This window comes from Somniosus microcephalus, chromosome 12 (genome assembly GCF_052327205.1).
Source record: "Somniosus microcephalus isolate GS21.2 chromosome 12, FLI_Smic_1.0, whole genome shotgun sequence".
NCBI classification, from domain to species: domain Eukaryota; kingdom Metazoa; phylum Chordata; class Chondrichthyes; order Squaliformes; family Somniosidae; genus Somniosus; species Somniosus microcephalus.
The window spans coordinates 85,071,269-85,091,304 of NC_140998.1; the positions used below are offsets into that span (position 1 = coordinate 85,071,269).

The 20,036-nt window shown below is 48.0% G+C and overlaps 1 protein-coding gene across 2 annotated transcripts in view; it reads right to left on the minus strand.

Annotated features, from left to right (window-relative positions):
- The window catches only part of slc35f4 (solute carrier family 35 member F4), a 350,033-nt gene that overhangs the window by 21,851 nt on the left and 308,146 nt on the right, over positions 1 to 20,036 (minus strand). For both annotated transcript variants that reach the window (XM_086003260.1, XM_086003261.1), the window contains exons 6-7: positions 4,542 to 4,734; positions 1,875 to 1,964 (exon numbers count right to left, since the gene is read on the minus strand). In XM_086003260.1, the coding sequence (XP_085859386.1) occupies positions 1,875 to 1,964; positions 4,542 to 4,734 (283 nt within the window). The remainder of the gene's footprint in view (positions 1 to 1,874; positions 1,965 to 4,541; positions 4,735 to 20,036) is intronic.

Consider the following 20,036-nt stretch of genomic DNA (forward strand, 5'->3'; position numbering starts at 1 on the left):
AACACTAGAGAGAAAGTACTCGGCAAACTAATGGGACTAAATGTGAACAAATCCCCTGGACCCGATGGCCTGCACCCTAGAGTCTTAAAAGAGGTGGCTGCAGAGATAGTGGATGCATTGGTTGTAATCTACCAAAATTCCATGGATTCTGGAGAGGTCCCAGCAGACTGGAAAACCGTAAATATAACGCCCCTATTTAAGAAAGGAGGGAGACAGAAAGCAGGCAACTATCGACCAGTTAGCCTAACATCTTTCATTGGGAAAATGCTGGAATCCATCATTAAGGAAGTGATAGCAGGATATTTAGAAAATCATAAAAGTCAAGCAGAGTCAGCATGGTTTTATGAAAGGGAAATCATGTTTGACAAATTTGCTGGAGTTCTTTGAGGATGTCACGAGCAGGGTGGATAAAGGGGAACCAGTAGATACAGTATCGTGTATTTGGATTTCCAGAAGGCATTCGATAAGGTGCCACATAAAAGGTTACTACACAAGATAAGAGCTCACAGGGTTGGGGGTAATATATTAGCATGGACAGAGGATTGGCTAACTAACAGAAAACAGAGAGTCGGGATAAGTGGGTCATTTTCAGGTTGGCAAACTCTAACTAGTGGTGTGCCGCAGGGATCTCAACTAGTTACAATCTATATTAATGTCTTGGATGAAGGGACTAAGTGTAAAGTAGCCAAATTTGCTGATGATACAAAGATAGGGGGGAAAGCAAATTGTGTGGAGGACGCAAAGAATCTCCAAAGGGATATAGATAGGCTAAGTGAGTGGGCAAAAATCTGGCAGATGGCGTTAATGTGGGAAAATGCGAGGTTATCCACTTTGGTAGGAAAAATTAAAAAGCAAATTATTATTTAAATGGGGAGAGATTACAAAATGCTGAGGTACAGAGGGATCTGGGGGTCCTTGTACATGAATCACAAAATGTTAGCATGCAGGTGCAGCAAGTAATTAGGAAGGCAAATGGAATGTTGACCTTTATTGCAAAGGGAATGGAGTGTAAAAGTAGGGAAGTCCTGTTACAACTGTTGAGGGTATTGGTGAGACCACACCTGGAGTACTGTATACAGTTTTGGTCTCCTTATTTAAGGAAGGATATACAGGTACTTGCACTGGAGGCAGTTCAGAGAAGGTTCACAAGGTCGATTCCAGAGATGAAGGTGTTCTCTTATGAAGAAAGGTTGAGCAGGTTGGGCCTATACTCATTGGAGTTTAGAAGAATGAGAGGGGATCTTATTGAAACATATAAGATTCTGAAGGGGCTTGACAGGGTAGATGCAGAGAGGATGTTTCCCCTCGTGGGGGAATCTAGAACTAGGGGGCACCATTTCAGAATAAGGGGACACCCATTTAAAATGGAAATGAGAAGAAATTTCTTCTCTCAGAGGGTCGTGAATCTTTGGAATTCTCTTCCGCAGAGAGCTGTGGAGGCTGGGTCATTGAATATATTTAAGGTGGATATAGACAGATTTTTGAACGATAAGGGAGTCAAGGGTTATGGAGAACGGGCAGGGAAGTGGAGTTGAGGCCAAGATCAGATTAGCCATGATCTTATTGAATGGTGGAGCAGGCTCGAGGGGCCAAATGACCTATTCCTGCTCCTACATCTTATGTTCTTATGTCTTATGTTCTTATGTTCTATTAAACCAGGGATATCCTACTCAATGGAATGAAAAGCAGGTGGGTTCTATAAAGGGTGGGCGATTCACTCGGACAGATTACCACCAGTGAAAGCAAAAATCTACCCTGTTGTTTTATCACAAGTGTAATACATTTTTAACTAAGTGTATAGGCAAAACATTTGGTACTTTTATTCTACAGTGAACGAACAGGAGAGCAATGCACAGTGAAGAAAAGAAAATTACCTGCATTTCCAGGGACACTCAGTACAGTTCCAATAGAAATTAGTATAGGATATGTTAATACAACACCAACGTTCACAAGAATATTGAAGGCTGCACAAAGAAAGAAAATGAGATAGATATTTAAATTCTGGTCAATTATTTCCATCATTTTCATTCTTAGGGAGAACATCAATATGATAAACTGTTTGTGGAGATATAAGACAGTTACTATATTGGCTAAATAGATAACAACAAGGCTTTGGAAACTGGTCTGAATTTTTGTTCCAAATGCATGAACATGGATTTCAAGCAAACAAGCCCAATTTTTCTTTGTGCAAAAATAAGACTGCTGAGGATCAGCATTAATCTTCATGAAGAACATAGTTGGTACCTGCCCACAGACCAGTATCAACAATGGGAACAGCAGCAGTGGATGACTGGAGTCCTGCTCATGTCAATAATAATTCCTTCTGTTGTAATCTAGGTGCACTTTTTCCTCAGTCAAAACAATGAAATTTAGATCTTGGCAGCTAAAACACATTGGCCCGGATTTTGCGATAAGAATAACAGTGAGGCTATCAGTGCTCACACTTAGAAGGAGTAATTGAGACAGCAACTTCCAGCATCCACACATGCGCAGTTAAACGTGAAGTCAGGAGGTTGCTGTCTGAGTTGCCCTGCTCATCCACAAGCTTCACTCTAAAAATATCCCGCTGAGAGACTCAGCGTTCAAACACATGAAGGGCGTGAAGTTGCGGTACTTACTCACAAGATACCCACTAAACACACCAGAAAAAGTTAGGGCTTGTTCATTCAAGTATAAATTAATTTTTTTACAGCATGGTAAGCCTTAATTACTGCCAAACAAACTCTCTGGCACTAAAAATTTACTTTTAAAAGTGTGGAGTCTCATTCCTTCAGATTTTCATTATTGTTGGAGATTTTAAAAAATTAAAATAAAACATTAAAAAAAAATTCTCTGTCTCTTTTCTCTGTTTTAATCTGATCTTTCTTTCCCTCTCTTTATTTCGCTTGCTGTACATAATTTGGCATTAAATTAAATGTTCTAACTTATACTTCCTGGCTTAGACTCTGTGTGTCGCAGTGAGGATTCTTCAATCTGATTGGTTGAGGAGGCACACCATTGCTTGCCCTGTTCACACAGGTCCCAGATGCCCTGTAGAGGGCGCGTGCTGTTTTGATCTCTAATAACCGCAAATTGCAGTGCAGAAGCCCACAGAAAGTCCGTGGGCAAGTGTAAGTGTAATGAACAACGCAAGTCGTTTCTTCGCCGTTGACCACAAAATTCGGCCCATCAAGAATAAGTAAGACCAGGGCGAAACCAAGGCCTGGACAATCTGTGGCCGCCTCTGGTGGATTTCCACTGTAGATTTGGCAGGAACGGCTGAAAACTGTGGGGGCAGAGCCTCCGCCCTTACAAGACCATTGATGTAAGGGGGCAGGGCAAAAGGCTTGGACTCCTATAGTCAAAAAGTTCTCACTCCTAGGTCCTCAGTTTCACCTGGTCTCGCCAAGCGTACCTAGCCAAAAGGGGCAGAAATGGGTACCATCTGGGAATCCAGGCCAGGGTCAGAGCCCCAAACCTCCGAAGATGAGGGGCCCTGTGGGGATTTGAAGCTGCACCCTTTGTAAGGGGACCATGGGGCACCCAGATTGCTTTTAGGGGAACCTGGCACCCCCGCCCGAGCTTTCACTGGTGTTTCTGGGAACTTTGGTGCCAACCCCACACTGCCAGAGGCCTGCTTCTTCTGCCCACCACCCTCTCACCCAGTCAACTTCAGCAGGGTCAGCAGCAGTAGCTGTGTGTGGGTGCATCCCAATACTTGCGTCAGGAAGCACTCCCCACCATGGATTTTCGGGCTCAGGTCTTTTCTATCTACAGTATTTGTCCATAGCTGTGAATTGAGGGGCAACTACTCAAATAAAAGGACGAGCATGCCTCCTTCCTGTAAAATTAAATATTCTGCACATATAAACAAAGAAAGAAGTTGCATTTATATTGCATCTTTCATGCCCTCAGGACATTTCAATCATCTTCATGGATAATTAATTACTTTTGAAGTGTAATCACTGATGAAAGGTCATCGACCTGAAAGATTAACTCTGTCTCTCTCTCCACAGACGTTGCCTGACCTGCTGAGTGTTTCCAGCATTTTCTGTTTTTATTTACAAAATAATTATTTTATATTTGAAAATTAACACATGACTGGATAGTCAATAGAGGGACAATTTTGTATATTTTAACTTTTGCATCTAGCATGTGTATGCTAATAAAATTGACAGGATAAATATTTGCATGAGCTTTATGATTAATAAAGGGATGTTAGGCCCTAACCATTCTTCATTTGAAACAACTAGTTACACTAAGTATACACACAATGCAGCATATTTAGAATGTTGTTTTTGGAAACATATTACAGTGTAACAACTGCTATCATTTTGTGCAAATGCGCTCAATTACAAATAGAGTTCTGTAAAATGACACTGAATTATGCATTAAGAGTCACAAACTCTCATTCATCCAAAATATTGTAAACGTGCAATTAAAATTTTTTTTAAAGCATCATGAAGGAAATTGTAATTCACATTATATAGGATTAGTTTTGTTATTTCAGGATAGGAGTAAAGAATGAAATAGTTTATTAAAGAAGCATTCAAATCACGTACCTAACCAAAGCCCAGCAACACCACAGAGGTAACCCCAAGGCAAAGCAGCAAATGAGGACCAGTACTCCACTTTTGTAAAATACAGTATAACAGGTGCAGATGATATGAAGATTAAATTGAAGAAACCCAGTGTAGAAATGAAATAAGCAGCTTCTCCAAAATTTGCACTTCCAAGAAACATTTTAAATAGGACCTGGAAGAGAATTAAGAAAATCAAAATGAAGACATTTTATAATGTGATACATTCACCAGAGGCTCCCGAAAAAAGATTTATTTAATGTTAAGAACAAATTGGATTCAAAACATTTAATCAATCAAGGTCTTAAGTACAGTTATCTGAAATCTGTACTTATCATGCACTTTACAAATCATGGGGGTGTAAAATTTCACTACAGTTGGCAAAGATCAATAAAAAAAAGATTACTTTGACTATCAAAGTGCCACCCACACTGTCTAAATATTTAGGCTTAGAAATTCAGTTGTTTGCGCCAGCCGCTAGCGCCTTAGGAGGAGGAGAGGTGGGGTGCTAAGTGGCTAGCGCCCGGGCGCAGCGCAATCTGCGCCTCTCGCGAACTTCAGTTACGATTTAGCGGCAGCGCAAAACCTTTGCGCGCGCTCAGCTGCGCGCGCAGATCCTGACGTCATTTCATGGTGCAACGCCCTTTGTGCGCCCCAAACCGGAAATTCAGTGGCGCCGGCCTATTGTGCGCTTGGCGCCCCTAGCGACTGGTAGAGGGGAACGGTTCCCAGTCGCTGCGGGGCGCGGGGGGGCGCTAATTAAAGGGCACTCCTCCTGCAGTATAAATGGCAGCCATTTTGCACCACTCCTTCTTTGTGAGAGACGGATCTTTGGAGAGAGACAAAGGTAGAGAGCTTTCTGGTTTGGCTCAACACTCGCACAGGTACTTGTGGCTTCAGGCCACAGCTTTGCACTTGTCTTTAACTTCAGAGTCATAACATTGATTGGAAACATATAATGGGGGCTGCAATGGGTGGAAACGTTGGGCTTCTCCATTGCATTCAAAGGGCTCAGAGATGCCGTGAGAGAGTGCCAGTCATGGCCAGACGGAGAAGGGGCAACAGACGTCGGCAAAGGAGGCCTTACCCACCCAGGGTATACCGCCAGCAGTTCTCATATCTGAACATGTCTGAGGAGCAGTGTGTTCGGAGGCTGCGATTCAGAAGGGCGGTGGTCACTGAGATCTGCCACCTGCTTTGCGGAAATCTGCAGCCACAGCTGAGGAGCAGGACGTCTCTGTCGGTGGCAGTGAAGGTGATGGTGGCTCTCAACTTCTATGCCACCGGCTCCTTCCAATCCGCTACTGGGGACATTTCCAACATCTCCCAGTTTGCGGTACATTGCTGCATCCGCCAGGTGACCGATGCCCTTTTCAGAAGGAGACGTCAGTTCATCTCCTTCCCCATGACCGTTGACAAGCAGCAACAGCGTGCAATGGGCTTTGCAGCATTAACGGGCTTCCCCATGGTGCAGGGCGCCATTGACTGCACACATGTGGCTTTGCGGGCACCTCTAGAGAATGCCGAGGATTACCGCAACCGGAAGGGCTACCATTCGCTCAACGTGCAGTTGGTGTGTGACCACAGGCAGCTCATCCTAGCTGTCAATGCCCGCTTTCCAGGCAGCAGCCACGATGCCTTCATCCTGCGCCAGACTTCTGTGGCAGACATGTTCCAGGCCCAGCCTCACCCACGAGGATGGCTTCTTGGGGACAAACGCTATCCTTTGTGCACCTGGCTGATGACCCCGCTCCATGCGCCCAGCACCCCTGCTGAAGAGGGATACAATGACAGCCATCAAGCAACCAGGAACATCATTGAGCAAACAATCGGCGTGCTGAAGCAATGGTTCCGCTGTCTGGATTGTTCCGGAGGAGCCCTACAGTACTCGCCTGAGCGAGTCTCCCATTTCGTTGTCATGTGCTGCATGCTGCACAACCTGGCTATCCGCAGGACTCAGCCACTGCCAGCAGACATTGGAGGACCACCAGAGGAGGAGGAGGAGGAGGAGGAGGACCAGCACAGGAGGGAGGCAGAAAGTGCAAGGGCCGCCCGTCGGCGGCTTATTGCAAGTCGGTTCTAGGCCCCCTCTCAGGGAATGGCTTGTGCCAATGGCAGAAGATGAATGTAGCCGCTCCACAAGCCCTCAGCCGAGCAGGGCAACCAGGACTTCCAAAAGAAAGCATGGACAGTGCGATTTAAGAAAATGTTTTACTATGATACCTCTGTGCCCTTCCCACATGACAAACTAATGGAGAGAAACCCCCCCCCAAAAACACAAATACACCAGTCTCGGCCTTTACAAGTAAAACAAATACACCAGTCTCGGCCTTTAAATATGAAACAAATACACCAGTCTCGGCCTTTAAATATGAAACAAATACACCAATCTCGGCTTTTATAAGTAAAACAAAACATTTGGCCACACCTTCTACTTTTTCCCCTGCGAGGGTGATCCGTTTCGCTTCCGTGACTGGCCCCTACCTGCCCTGCAGCTCCTCCTCAATGGGACCCCAGTGGCTGCAGCAAGGCTGGGGGAAGGCTGCTGAGGGTCAGATGGTGAGACGGCAGATGCCCTTGGGGGTCGGCCTGGAGGGGCTGGCTGCTGACTGTTCCAACTCTGCTTGGGCGGCAGCAGTCTGTCCAACAGCTGGTGGCAGCTGCAATGGAGGAGTGACAGTGTTGGCTGCAGGAATGCTGCCAACCTGACAGATCACAGGCACTCCCTGGTCGGCTGATACAGTGGCACGCGCACGGGCCAGCACTGCAGCATGCGCAGCAATCTGCTGAGGCACAGACTGCTGGGCTGCTGCGGCACAGCGAGTGCCCCGGCGATGCCTGGCCGATCCAGCGAGTGTGGCTGCAGTTAGTGCCCGTGTGGCCCTGGTCTGTGTCTGCATGACAGCAGCCAGTGAATGCACGGCACGACTGAGCACTTGGCTAGAAGCCGCCTGTGAAGCAGCGAAGTCCTGCTGACTCCTAGCCTGTGCTGCCGCGATGTCCTGCAGACTCCTGGCCTGTGCTGCACTGAATTGTTGCAGACTCCTGGCCTGTGCTGCCCCGAATTCCTGCACACTCCTTGCCAGTGACTCTATGGAGTCAGGCATCCTTGCCACTGCAGCCATGAGCTCAGTGTGCCTGCGCTCAGCCTGGGCGCCCATTTCCGCTAGGAGCCGCACCTCCTCTGCGCTCACCGTAGCAGGACTGGAGGCCGCACTCACCCTCTGGGGAGAAGGCCGCCGAGCTTCCCCACCCCTCCCGCGTTGCTGCAGCCCGCTGGTCCCCGGAGCTTCACTATCCTCCGACCCTTCCCCCCTGCTCCTCTCCAGGGAAGACGTGTCACCATCATGGCCATGGGCTGCCTCGGCTGAGGGCGTCCCTGATGGGCTGGCTTCCTCTTCCTCCTCCTCTATGTCTGACTCAGACACAGTGCCAGCTTGAGGGGCCGCCTCCTCACCTGGCGAGTCACCATCTGAAAGCAGGGAGGCACAAGAGTTGCTTTAGAGTGAGGACAGGGCGGCAGCGAGGGAGGCATGAGTGCTGCTGTGCACTGCATTGGTTTGATAGTGGCAAAGGATGCTGGTGTGAGGCGCAAGTGGAAAGGGAGAGGTCAAAAAGGTGATGACCTTACCATTGGTGCCCAGAACAGGGTCAGCATCTCCAGTGGCGACGGGGCCACTCAGCCGGCCTGCCATAATCCTCTCCACTCGCTGCTCGAGGTCGCTCAGCTGTTTCAGGTCAGGACGGCCTCCCCCGGTCTGTCGCTGCTGTCTTCTGTTATGTGCCAGCTTGGCCTGCAAGAGAAAGGACCGCCTCTAAGTACAGTGTCAAGCCCTGATCTTGCCCGCACTGCCTCCCATGTTCGATTAGCCCTGACAGTGTCAAGCCCTGATCTTGCCCGCGCTGCCTCCCATGGTCGAATAGCCCTGACAGTGTCTAAAGTCCTGATCGCACAAGTGCTTTTCATGACAGTCCCATAGCTGCTGGATGAGGGCTGGCCATTAGGACTTTCAGACCTGTTTGGCCATGTGGTAAACCACTTTTATCGTTCATTATCGTTACACTATGGTTATCACTGTTATATCGTTACACTATGGTTATCACTGTTTACACTGTTGTATCACTACACGAGGTCGCCTCTTGTCACGCTGTTATACCTGGGCTGACCACTGCTGACTCCGCCCATGGCTCCACCTACTTGCCCAGGTATAAAGGTGGTCGACTGGCTGGTATTCCTCCTTGTTGGATCCGATCACCCACGAGGGTGGGCTCTGTTATTTAGCCAATAAAAACCTATAGTTACTGTCTTAACTCGTCGCTTTTCATTGGATGAATTGATAGGTATATCAGGCCATAAAGTGAGGTGCACATGCAGGGATGAGGAGGATACTGGAAAGGGTACTCATCCTGACAACCCGAGTGAGGTCGTTGAATTTTTTCCGGCACTGGGTTGGTGTCCTGCCAACCACGTTGTTGGACGTGACCCGGTTTGCCACATCCCTCCATGCTTTCCGATATTCGGCGGCCTCCTGCCACCCTCAGGGAAGAGGATATGGCGCCTGCGGTCCACTGCGCCAACCAGCAGCCTCAGGTCACCCTCGCCGAAGCGCTGCGCTCTCTCCCTGGCCTTCTCCATTCTCCTGGGCATGGAGCTGTTCCAGAAGCAGTGTTCAGGCCTTGCCTTAGGGCTGCAGTGTGCAGGGCGTGGCAGCCAAGCAATTCCACCCTCCCCCTTTAAGTGCTGACCGGCGCCTGACTGTCTGCCCTCAATGAGCAACTCGCCGCACCTGCGCTGCGCCCGCCTTCGGTGTTTGCGCCCTGGATCGCCGGCTTAGCGCCTAATGATAGTCGTGCATCGCCTGCTTTAGCGCAGCAGCAACCTCTTGGGGCGATGCAACTGAATATCGGCGAAGATGGCGCTAAGTTGCGCCGGGCGCAAAAGTTAGCGAACGCCATGCTGTAGCGCCCCAAACGTGGCTATACTGAATTTCTAGGCCTTAAAATTTAGCTGCTGGGAGAAGCATTACCAGGCCCGTGCTCCACTTGATCCCTCTGGTAGAAAGAGACCAACAAGGTCACAGGAATAATGTACCTCGGGTGAAAATAAATAAATTCTGGTCTTATAATGGTGGTGTACATTCTGTGCATATTTTGATTGTTGCTATTTAGAAACTTGTCTGCCATTCCCTATGTGAGGCACACAAGTATGATGTTTTGTTACCATCTTACAGTCTTCCGTAGTTTGGGTCAAAAGTAACAAAGTAGGTGGAGTTAACACGTTCATTGAACATATGGTCCAAGGTTTTTCCAATAAATTGTCAAAGTAAGTCATAACTTGGGAATAATAACAAATTAAAACTCTTATTTTAAAATAACTATTTCCCTACACTTAAGCAATCAGTTTTAAGAAATACGGTGACATCAAAAAATCAACAGGATTGAAACTGATTTCAACACCAGGAAGTTAAGAAATAAAAACAGTAAATGCTGGAAATACTCAGCAGGTCAGGCAGCATCTGTGAAGAGAGAAACAGAGTTAACGTTTCAGGTCGATGGCCCTTCGTCAGAACTGGAAAAAGCTGGAGATGGAATAGGTTTTTAAGCAAGTGCAGGGGCAGGGAGAGGGGGAGGGGAGGAAAGAACAAAAGGGAAGGTCTGTGATAGGATGGAAGGCAGGAGAGATTGAGAGACATTAAGAGAGATTAAGAGAGGGTGCAAGGCAAAAGGAGATTGTTAAGTACGTGAATGATTGAGACACGGACTAGCAGGAGTGAAAACAAACAGATCTTTACTGGTGGAAGTCCATAACGAAACTAAACAACAGAGGCTCTCTAGCGCCTTTTATACAGGGGTGGTCACTGCCGGTACTGCAGTCTGAGACCAGTTATTCTCTTAAAGGTACATACACAACAATTCCTCCCCTTTTAGATAAACAGTACATAACATTCATTTAACAACTAAATGATAACGAATTACAATCACAATTACTGTTACTAGATACAGTGGTTAAGTTTAAGCAATTATAAGTTCAGTCTTTGAGGAGGCTTCCTGATTCTGTCTGGATAACGCCTCTTTGGGGTAACAGGTTCTTCTGGCAATGTTGAGTCTGAATCAAAGTTGTTGTTTGGTTCATCTGCTTCCAATATTACCGGTTCTGCGGTAGCTGCAATTGGAACGTCGATTTCATTACCAGGTGTATTAGATCGTGGTGTGGAGTTGATGTTTTCCAGTGACTCTAGAATCTGGTCAGCATGGCGCCTTACAATGCTCTCCCCAATGTCCACGGTATACACGAGAGGTCCTTGTCGTGTACAAATCGTTCCTGGCTGCCATTTCTCAGTGCGGTAGTCCCGGGCCAAAACTGGTTGACCTATCTTAAAACTCCTGGTCGGCCTTTCATTCATATTCTGAAACTGCCTGTTCTCCACATCTCTTCGGACTTTTGGCTTAACCAAATCCAAGCGGCATCATAGTCTTCGATTGAAGAACATCATGGCTGGAGTTTGGTTGGTAACCGCATGTGTCGCATTCCGGTAGGCAAACAAGAAGTTATCCACCTTGTGTTGTAGGGGTATATCTTCATTACACATTGCCTTGATAGCCTTCTTGAATGTTTGGACAAACCTCTCGGTCAATCCATTAGTGGCTGGATGATATGGGGCAGATGTGTAATGCTTAACATCATTGTTCTTTAAGAACCTCCGGAACTCTTCAGACACAAACTGTGGTCCATTGTCAGAGCAAATCTGTTCAGGCAGCCCATTCCTGGCGAATATGGTTCGTAAAACTGTGATAGTTTTTTCCGTGGTGGTTGAGGACATTTTTATTACCTCTGGCCACTTTGAATGTGCATCCACCGCAATTAAAAACATCGAGTCCATGAAGGGACCAGCAAAATCAATGTGCACCCTTTGCCATGGAGATGATGGCCACTCCCATGGATGCAGAGGAGCTTGTGGTGGGGCGTTTTGGACCTTCTGGCATCCTGCACAGCTCTTGATCATCTCTTCGATTTCTCTATCGATTCCCGGCCACCACACAAACGCTCTGGCTAAGCTCTTCATTTTTACCCCACCCAGATGACCCTCATGAAGCTCATTGAGCACTCTATCCGTCAACGTAGGTGGAATTACTACTCTGGATCCACACATCAAGGTTCCTCTGCACACTGATAGCTGTTCTCTTCTCGGCGAGAATGCTGGCAGCAGTGGTTCGCCATGTGCTGGCCACCCCTTCACCGTTAAATCATAGACCCGTGATAGTGTCGGGTCATTCCGTGTTTCCTTTTCTGTGTTTGCATTCGTCACAGGGAGACATTCGACTATGGTCGAGTGGAATAACTCCATTGGATCCACTGCAAGGTCTTCTTCTTCCACCGTCGGCAACGGTAGACGTGACAATCCATCAGCATTTCCATGCTGTTTAGTTCCTTTGTACTCGATGTCATATTGGTGTGCCCCTAGGAAAAGGAACCATCTCTGCAGCTGTTGTGCTGTCATTATCGGTACGCCCTTCTGCGGGTTGAAAATGGAGACAAGAGGTTGATGATCGGTTAGTAGAGTAAATTTTTGACCGTGCAGATAGTGATTGAACTTCTTCACCCCCCACACTAGGCTGAGGGGCTCTCTGTCAATCTGGGCGTAGTTACGCTCGGCAGAAGTTAACGAGCGTGACGCAAAAGCTATTGGCCTCTCCAAACCATCAAGGAATTTATGTGACAGTACCGCCCCAATGCCGTAGGGAGACGCATCACACGCCAGCCTGATTGGCAGTGCTGGGTTGTAGTGAGCCAATATTCCTTCGAAGTGATTAAGTCCTTACTCTTCTGAAAAGCACGTTTACAATCATCGCTCCATTTCCATGCTACCCCCGTTCGTAGCAGGGCCTTCAGTGGGTGCAGAATTGTCGACAAATTCGGCAAAAACTTATGATAGTAATTCACCAACCCGAGGAATGACCTCAGTTGCGACACATTTTCAGGCGCTGGGGCCTTAATAACCGCTTCAATTTTGTCAGGGGATGTATGTAACCCCTCTTCATCAATCACGTGGCCACAATACGATATCTGTTTCTTAAAAAATTCGCACTTGGGGCGGTTGGCTCACAGCCCATGTTCCCGTAGTCGAGTGAGCACCTGTTCTAGGTTGTTAAGGTGTTCACTGTCATCTTCACCTGTTACAAGGATGTCGTCCAAGTAACACTGAGTCCCCGGAATCCCTTGCAGGACTTGTTCCATCGCTCTTTGCCATATCGCCGGAGCCGATGCTACTCCGAATACCAATCGATGATACTGGTAAAGACCTTTGTGAGTGTTTATCGTGAGATACTTCCTAGAGGACTCTTCAACCTCCATCTGCAAATATGCTTGTGCTAGGTCAATTTTTGTAAAACGCTTCCCTCCAGACAGTGAGGCGAAGATGTCTTCTATCCTTGGAAGAGGATATTGTACTGTGTGAAGGACAGGGTTCACCGTCACCTTGAAATCCCCACAGATGCGAATCTTCCTTGGCTCTCCGGACTTATTGCTTAACGTTTTCTTCATGACAGGAATGATGGGTGTCGCCCACTCGCTCCAGTCGACCTTAGACAACACGCCCGCCTTCTCCAGATTCTCCAGCTCTGCCTCGACGGCTGGGCGAATTGCATATGGTACCGGTCTCGCTTTGAAAAACTTGGGAACTGCATTCTCTTCTATTTTTAACGAGGCGGTAACGCCTTTAAGCGTGCCCAGTTCTTGTTGAAATACCTCTTTGGCGTTAGCTAAGATTGTTGACAATCGTCCAGGAGTGACGTCGTCATCTTTTTTACCGTCCACCGTCATTGCATGAATGGAATGCCAATCTAAGTTTATCTTCCTGATCCATTCCCGTCCCAATAACGGTGGTCCACCATTTGGCAGTATGTAGAGATACAATTTCTGTATTTTCTTGCCATTGTATTCAACAGGCACCCTTATTTTTCCTCTGGGGTATACTTTTTGCCCCATATACATCGTCAAGACGATGGATGTCTCTCTCAAGGGTATGTGTGAAAATAGCCGCTCGTAGTCTCGTCGATTCATGACGGTTTGCGCTGATCCTGTATCCAATTCCATTTTAACTTGGGACCCTGCTATCGTGAGAGTGACCCAAATGGTTCGGTGATCCTCTTTTGCGATTACATTGTGAAGTTTGAGACAGCTTAGTCTCCTGTTTCCGGATTCACTACCGCTCATCTGGTCTTCGGAACTACTATCCGTCATCTTTTGTACTTTCTTGTACGGTTCCTTAGTAGCCTTTTTGTTGTCGCTGGTCTTCTTCCCAGACCTACAAACTCGTGCAATGTGTCCAATCTTCCCGCATTGTCTGCATATTTTGTCTTTGGACCAGCAGTCCTTCTGGTCATGGTTAGTTCTGCCGCAGCGATAACATTTTGCAAATCCCCGTGTCATTTCGTGGGTGCCGTATTCCTGTGGTTTTTGTTGAATTTCTGCAGCTCCCCTGGCTGCTGCTTCATACGATACTGCCACGCTGAAAGCCTTATCTAGCGTCAGCTCTTTTTCTGAGAGTAACTTCTTCTGTGTTCCTTCACTCAGGAGTCCACAGACAAATTTGTCCCGTAGGGTATCTGCCAGTCCTGCTCCGAACTGGCAGTGCTTTGATATCTTGCGTAGTTCCGTAAGATACTCAGCATTGCTCTCATCTTTGTGCTGAGTTCTCCTGTGGAATTTAAATCTTTCTGCTATCAACAGCGCTGCAGGGTTTAAGTGTTCCTGGAGGACAGCAACAATTTCATTAAAACTCTTCGCCTTCGGTTTGGCTGGAGTAATCAGGTCCCGCAATAGGCCGTACGTTCTAGCGCCCATTAAGTTTAGCAATATCGATGCCTGTTTCCCCTCCGCTATATCGTTTGCCTCGAAATATACCTCGACTCTTTCCACATACGTGGTCCAGTCCTCTAATGTATTATCAAAAGCAGTGATACAGCCAGTCTTCGGCATCTTGCAAATCTAAAACGGCGCCTCCCGCGCTTTGCCTTCTTCCCCGATTTAACAAAATGGCGCCTCCCGCGCTTTGCCTTCTTCCCCGCTGTTGTTAGCGCTGCTTTCCACGGTTTCTTGCGCGTATCCTTTTTCTTTTATTATTTTCCCCTCGTGGAGCAGACCCTCTGGGACACTTCCCTCCCTCTTCTTAGGTCCGAACGCTGCCCGGCTTCGAAGCACCGGCCGCGCCCTGTGTGCTCCACCCTCTCTCTCTTTGCTTCCCGACTCGCTGCCCGGCCCCGTTGAAAGGCCACCCGATCGAGCTTCAGCCCGCCGCAGCCCAGGAAGGATCAGAGCACTACCTGCCACCAGCCCGATTAGCTGGGAAACCACGGACCGAGGAACCCAGCCTGGCTCTGGAAAGTCACTCCTGCAAGTTTTTAAATCGATGATTGACGGTCGACGCCCGTTTCTCGAGTTTCAATGGCCTCTTTTTTTTTTCTTCTGGCTCCGACCTTCAACAACGTCGTCGGAGCTGCTGCTGAGTTGCAGGTAAGTTCGTTTCTTACTCGTCGCCAGTGTTAAGTCCATGAATGATTGAGACACGGACTAGCAGGAGTGAAAACAAACAGATCTTTACGGGTGGAAGTCCATAATGAAACTAAACAGAGGCTCTCTAGCGCCTTTTATACAGGGGTGGTCACTGCCGGTACTGCAGTCTGAGACCAGTTATTCTCTTAAAGGTACATACACAACAGAGATGGTAATGGAAAAGTTAAGAAACAAAAGATGGCTCTAGACGAAGTGTAAATGGCAATGGCAGAATGAAAGACAGCTGCCATGTGGGAGAGAGAAAAAAATATATAAAATGAATCGGAAAGAAAAGGATAGGGGCAGAGGTTATGGTCTGAAATTGTTGAAATCTATGTTGAGTCCAGAAGGCTGTAAAGTGCCTAATGGAAAGATGAGGTGCTGTTCCTCGAGCTTATGTTGAGCTTCATTGGAACAGTGTAAGAGGCCGAGGACGGTGAGGTCTGAGTGGGAGTGCAGCGGAGAATTAAAGTGACAGGCGACCGGAAGCTCGGGGTCACCCTTACGGACTGAATGGAAGTGTTCCGCAAAGTGGTCAACCAATCTGCGTTTGGTCTCCCCAATGTAGAGGAGACCACATCGTGAGCAGCGAATACAATATATTAAATTGCAAGAAGTACAAGTAAATTACTGTTTCACCTGGAAGGAGTGTTGGGGCCCTGGACAGTGGAAAGGGTGGAGGTAAAAGGGCATGTGTTGCATCTCCTGCGCTTGCACGGGAATGTGCCGGACGAAGGGAAGGGGTGTTGGGGGTGATAGAGGAGTGGACCAGGGTGTCGTGGAGGGAGCGGTCCCTTCGGAATGCTGAAAGGGGAGGTGAGGGGAAGATGTGTTTGGTGATGGGATCACGCTGGAAGTGGCGGAAATGGCAGAGGATGATCCGTTGAATGTGGAGGCTGGTGGGGTGAAAGGTCAGGACAAGGGGAACCCTATCGTGGTTCCGGGAGGGAGGGGAAGAGGTGAGAGCAGAAGTGCGGGAAATAGAACAGACACGGTCAAGGGCCGTGTCAACCACATTAGAGGGGGATCCTCAGTTGAGGAAAAAGGAAGACATGTCAGAAGCACTGGTGTGGAAGATGGCATCGTCAGAGCAGATGCGGCGGAGACGGAGAAACTGGGAGAATGGAATAGAATCCTTACAGGAAGCGGGGTGGGAGGAAGTGTAGTCCAGGTGGCTGTGGGAGTCAGTGGACTTGCAGTGAATGTTTGTCAATAGCCTATCCCAGAGATGGAGACAGAGAAGTCGAGGACGGGAAGGGAAGATCGGAGATGGACCATGTGAAGGTGAGGGAAGGAAATTGGAAGCAAAGTGAATGAAATTTTCTAGTTCAGGGCGAGAGCAGGAAACAGCACCAATACAGTCATCAATGTACTGGAAAAAGAAGTGAGGGAGGGGACCTGAGTAGGACTGGAACAAAGAATGTTCCACATATCCCAAAAAAAAGGCAGGCATAGCTGGGACCCATGCGGGTTCCCATAGCAACACCTTTAATTTGGAGGAAGTGAGTGGAGTCAAAGGAGAAGTTTTTCAATATGAGAACAAGTTCAGCCAGGCGGAGGAGGGTGGTGGTGGATGGGGACTGCTTGGGCCTCTGTTCAACGAAGAAGCGGAGCACCCTCAGGCCATCCTGGTGTGGGGGGGGGTGGAGGTGTAGAGGGATTGGATGTCCATAGTGAAAAGGAGACGGTTGGGGCCAGGAAACTGGAAACTGTTAAAGTGGCGGAGGGCGTCGGAAGAGTCGCGGATGTAGGTGGGAAGAGACTGGACAAGGGGAGAAAAAATAGAGTTGAGATTGGAAGAGATAAGTTCTGTGGGACAAGAACAGGCTGAAACTGTTGTGTATGTACCTTTAAGAGAAAACTGCTTTTATACTGTAGTACCGGCAGTGACCACACCTGTATATAAAGCCGTAGCAGGCTTCTGTACTTTCAGTTCCAGCATACCCTCTGTTCAGTAAACACCTTTTATTACCGTTCTCCTGCAGTCCATGTGTTATTGATATGCGGACACTACAGTGGCGACGAGCAGGTTCGAACTCACCTGCAGTACTGCATCACCTCACGGGGATCCATCCCTGAAAAGAAGCTTCTTGGAGGTCGAAGCCAGAGCTGTAGTGTATGTACTTTGCAGAAGGAACTATATTCTGCAGCCCCTGTATACTGCAGTACCAGTAGTGACCACCCCTGTATATAAGCCTGTGTAGTAACATTTGCATAGTAGTTCCAGGTTGCCTCCATTCAGTAAAGACCTGTTATAACCAACTCCTGCAGTCCGTGTCTCAATTATACACGGACATAATACTGGCGACGAGCAGATACGAACTTACCTACAGTCTGCACCACCTCATGGGGATCCATCCCTGAAGCGAAGTTATCAGAGGTCGAGGCCAGAAGGAAGAAAGAAACAGAAGAAACGGGCGTCGACTGTGGGCATCCGCCTCTGAGTCAGCGGAGTTGAAGATTTGCAGGAGAGGCTGTCGAGAGCGGGGCTTGGTTATCCTGTCGATGGTGCTTCAGCTAATCGGGCTGGTGGCAGGTAGTACACTGATCCTTCCTGGGCTGCAGCGGTCTAGAGCTCGAGCGGGTGGCTTTGCAACGGGGCCGAGCAGCGTTGTCGGGAAGAGGAGAGAGAGAGAGGGTGGAGCACACAGGGCGCAGCCGGTGCTACGAAGCCGGGCAGCGTACAGACCCAAGAAGAGGGAGGCAAGTGTCCCGCAGGGTTGTTCCGACGACGGGGAGATAATAAAAATTAAACGCGCAGAAAGCCGCGAGGAGCTGCAGTTTGCCACGGGAACCGCGGAGAGCGGCGTTAGCAGCAGCGCGGGGGGAAGTGCGCGAAGACCATAGGGCGTCGCCATCAAGGCATAAAACGCCAGCAACAGCGCTAGCAACAGCGGAGAAGACAGAAAGCGTGGGAGGCGCCATCTTAGATTTCCAAGATGCTGAAGACTGGCAATATCACTGCCTTCGATAATGCAATAGAAGACTGGACCAGTATGTGGAAAGAGTCGAGGTATATTGCGAGGCAAACGAAGTAGCCGATGAGAAAAAGGCATCGGTACTGCTAAACTTAATGGGCGCAAGAACGTACGGCCTATTGCGGGACCTGATTACGCCAGCCAAACCGAAGGCGAAGAGTTTTAACGAAATTGTTGCTATCCTACAGGAACACCTAAATCCTACACCGCTGCTGATAGCAGAAAGATTTAAATTCCACAGGAGAAATCAGCATAAAGATGAGAGCAATGCTGATTACCTTACGGAACTACGCAAGCTATCAAAGCACTGCCAGTTCGGAGCAGGACTGGCAGATACCTTACGGGACAAATTTGTCTGTGGACTCCTGAGTGAAGGAACCCAGAAGAGGTTACTCTCAGAGAAAGAGCTGACGCTAGATAAGGCTTTCAGCGTGGCAGTATCGTACGAAGCAGCAGCAAGGGGAGCTGCGGAAATACAGCAAAAGCCACAGGAATACGGCACCCACAAAATGACACGGGGATTTGCAAAATGTCATCGCTGCGGCAGAACAACCCATGACCAGAAGGACTGCTGGTCCAAGGACAAAATATGCAGGCAATGCGGAAAGATGGGACACATTGCACGAGTTTGCAGGTCTGGGAAGAAGACCAACGACAACAAAAAGGCTACTAAGGAACCGTACAGGAAAGTACAAAAGATGATGGACAGTAGTTCCGAAGACCAGATGAGCGATAGTGAATACGGGAACAAGAGACTAAGCTGTCTCAAACTTCACAACGTAATCGCAAAAGAGGATCACCGAACCATATGGGTCACCCTCACGATAGCAGGGTCCCAAGTCAAAATGGAATTGGATACAGGATCAGCTCTAACCGTCATGAATCGACGAGACTACGAGCGGCTATTCTTACACATACCCTTGAAAGAGACATCCATTGTCTTGAAGATGTATACGGGGCAAAAAGTATACCCCAGAGGAAAAATAAGGGTGCCTGTCGAATACAACGGCAAGGAAATACAGAAATTGTATCTGTACATGCTGCAAGATGGTGGACCACCGTTATTGGGACGTGAATGGATCAGAAAGATAAGTTTAGACTGGCACTCCATTCAGGCACTGACGGTGGCTGGTAAAAAGGATGATGACGTCACTCCTGGATGATTGTCAACAATCTTAGCTAACGCCAAAGAGGTATTTCAACAAGAACTGGGAACTCTTAAAGGCGTAACCGCCTCGATAAAAATAGAAGAGAATGCAATTCCCAAGTTTTTCAAAGCAAGACCGGTACCATATGCAATTCGCCCAGCCGTCGAGGCAGAGCTGGAGAATCTGGAGAATGCAGGCGTGTTATCTAAGGTAGACTGGAGCGAGTGGGCGACACCCATCATTCCTGTCATGAAGAAAACATTAAACAATAAGTCTGAGGAGCCAAGGAAGGTTCGCATCTGTGGGGACTTCAAGGTGACGGTGAACCCAGTCTTTCACAATACAATATCCTCTTCCAAGGATAGAAGATATCTTTGCCTCTCTATCTGGAGGGAAGCGTTTTACAAAAATTGACCTAGCACAAGCATATTTGCAGATGGAGGTTGAAAAGTCCTCTAGGAAGTATCTCACGATAAACACTCACAAAGGTCTTTACCAGTATAATCGACTGGTATTCGGAGTAGCATCAGCTCCGGCGATATGGCAAAGAGCGATGGAACAAGTCCTGCAAGGGATTCCAGGGACTCAGTGTTACTTGGACGACATCCTAGTGACAGGCGAAGATGACAGTGAACACCTTGCCAACCTAGAGCAGGTGCTCACTAGACTACGTGAACATGGGCTACGGGCCAATCGCCCCAAGTGCGAGTTTTTTAAGGAACAGATATCGTATTGTGGCCACGTGATTGATGAAGAGGGGTTACATAAGTCCCCTGACAAAATTGAAGCGGTAGTTAAG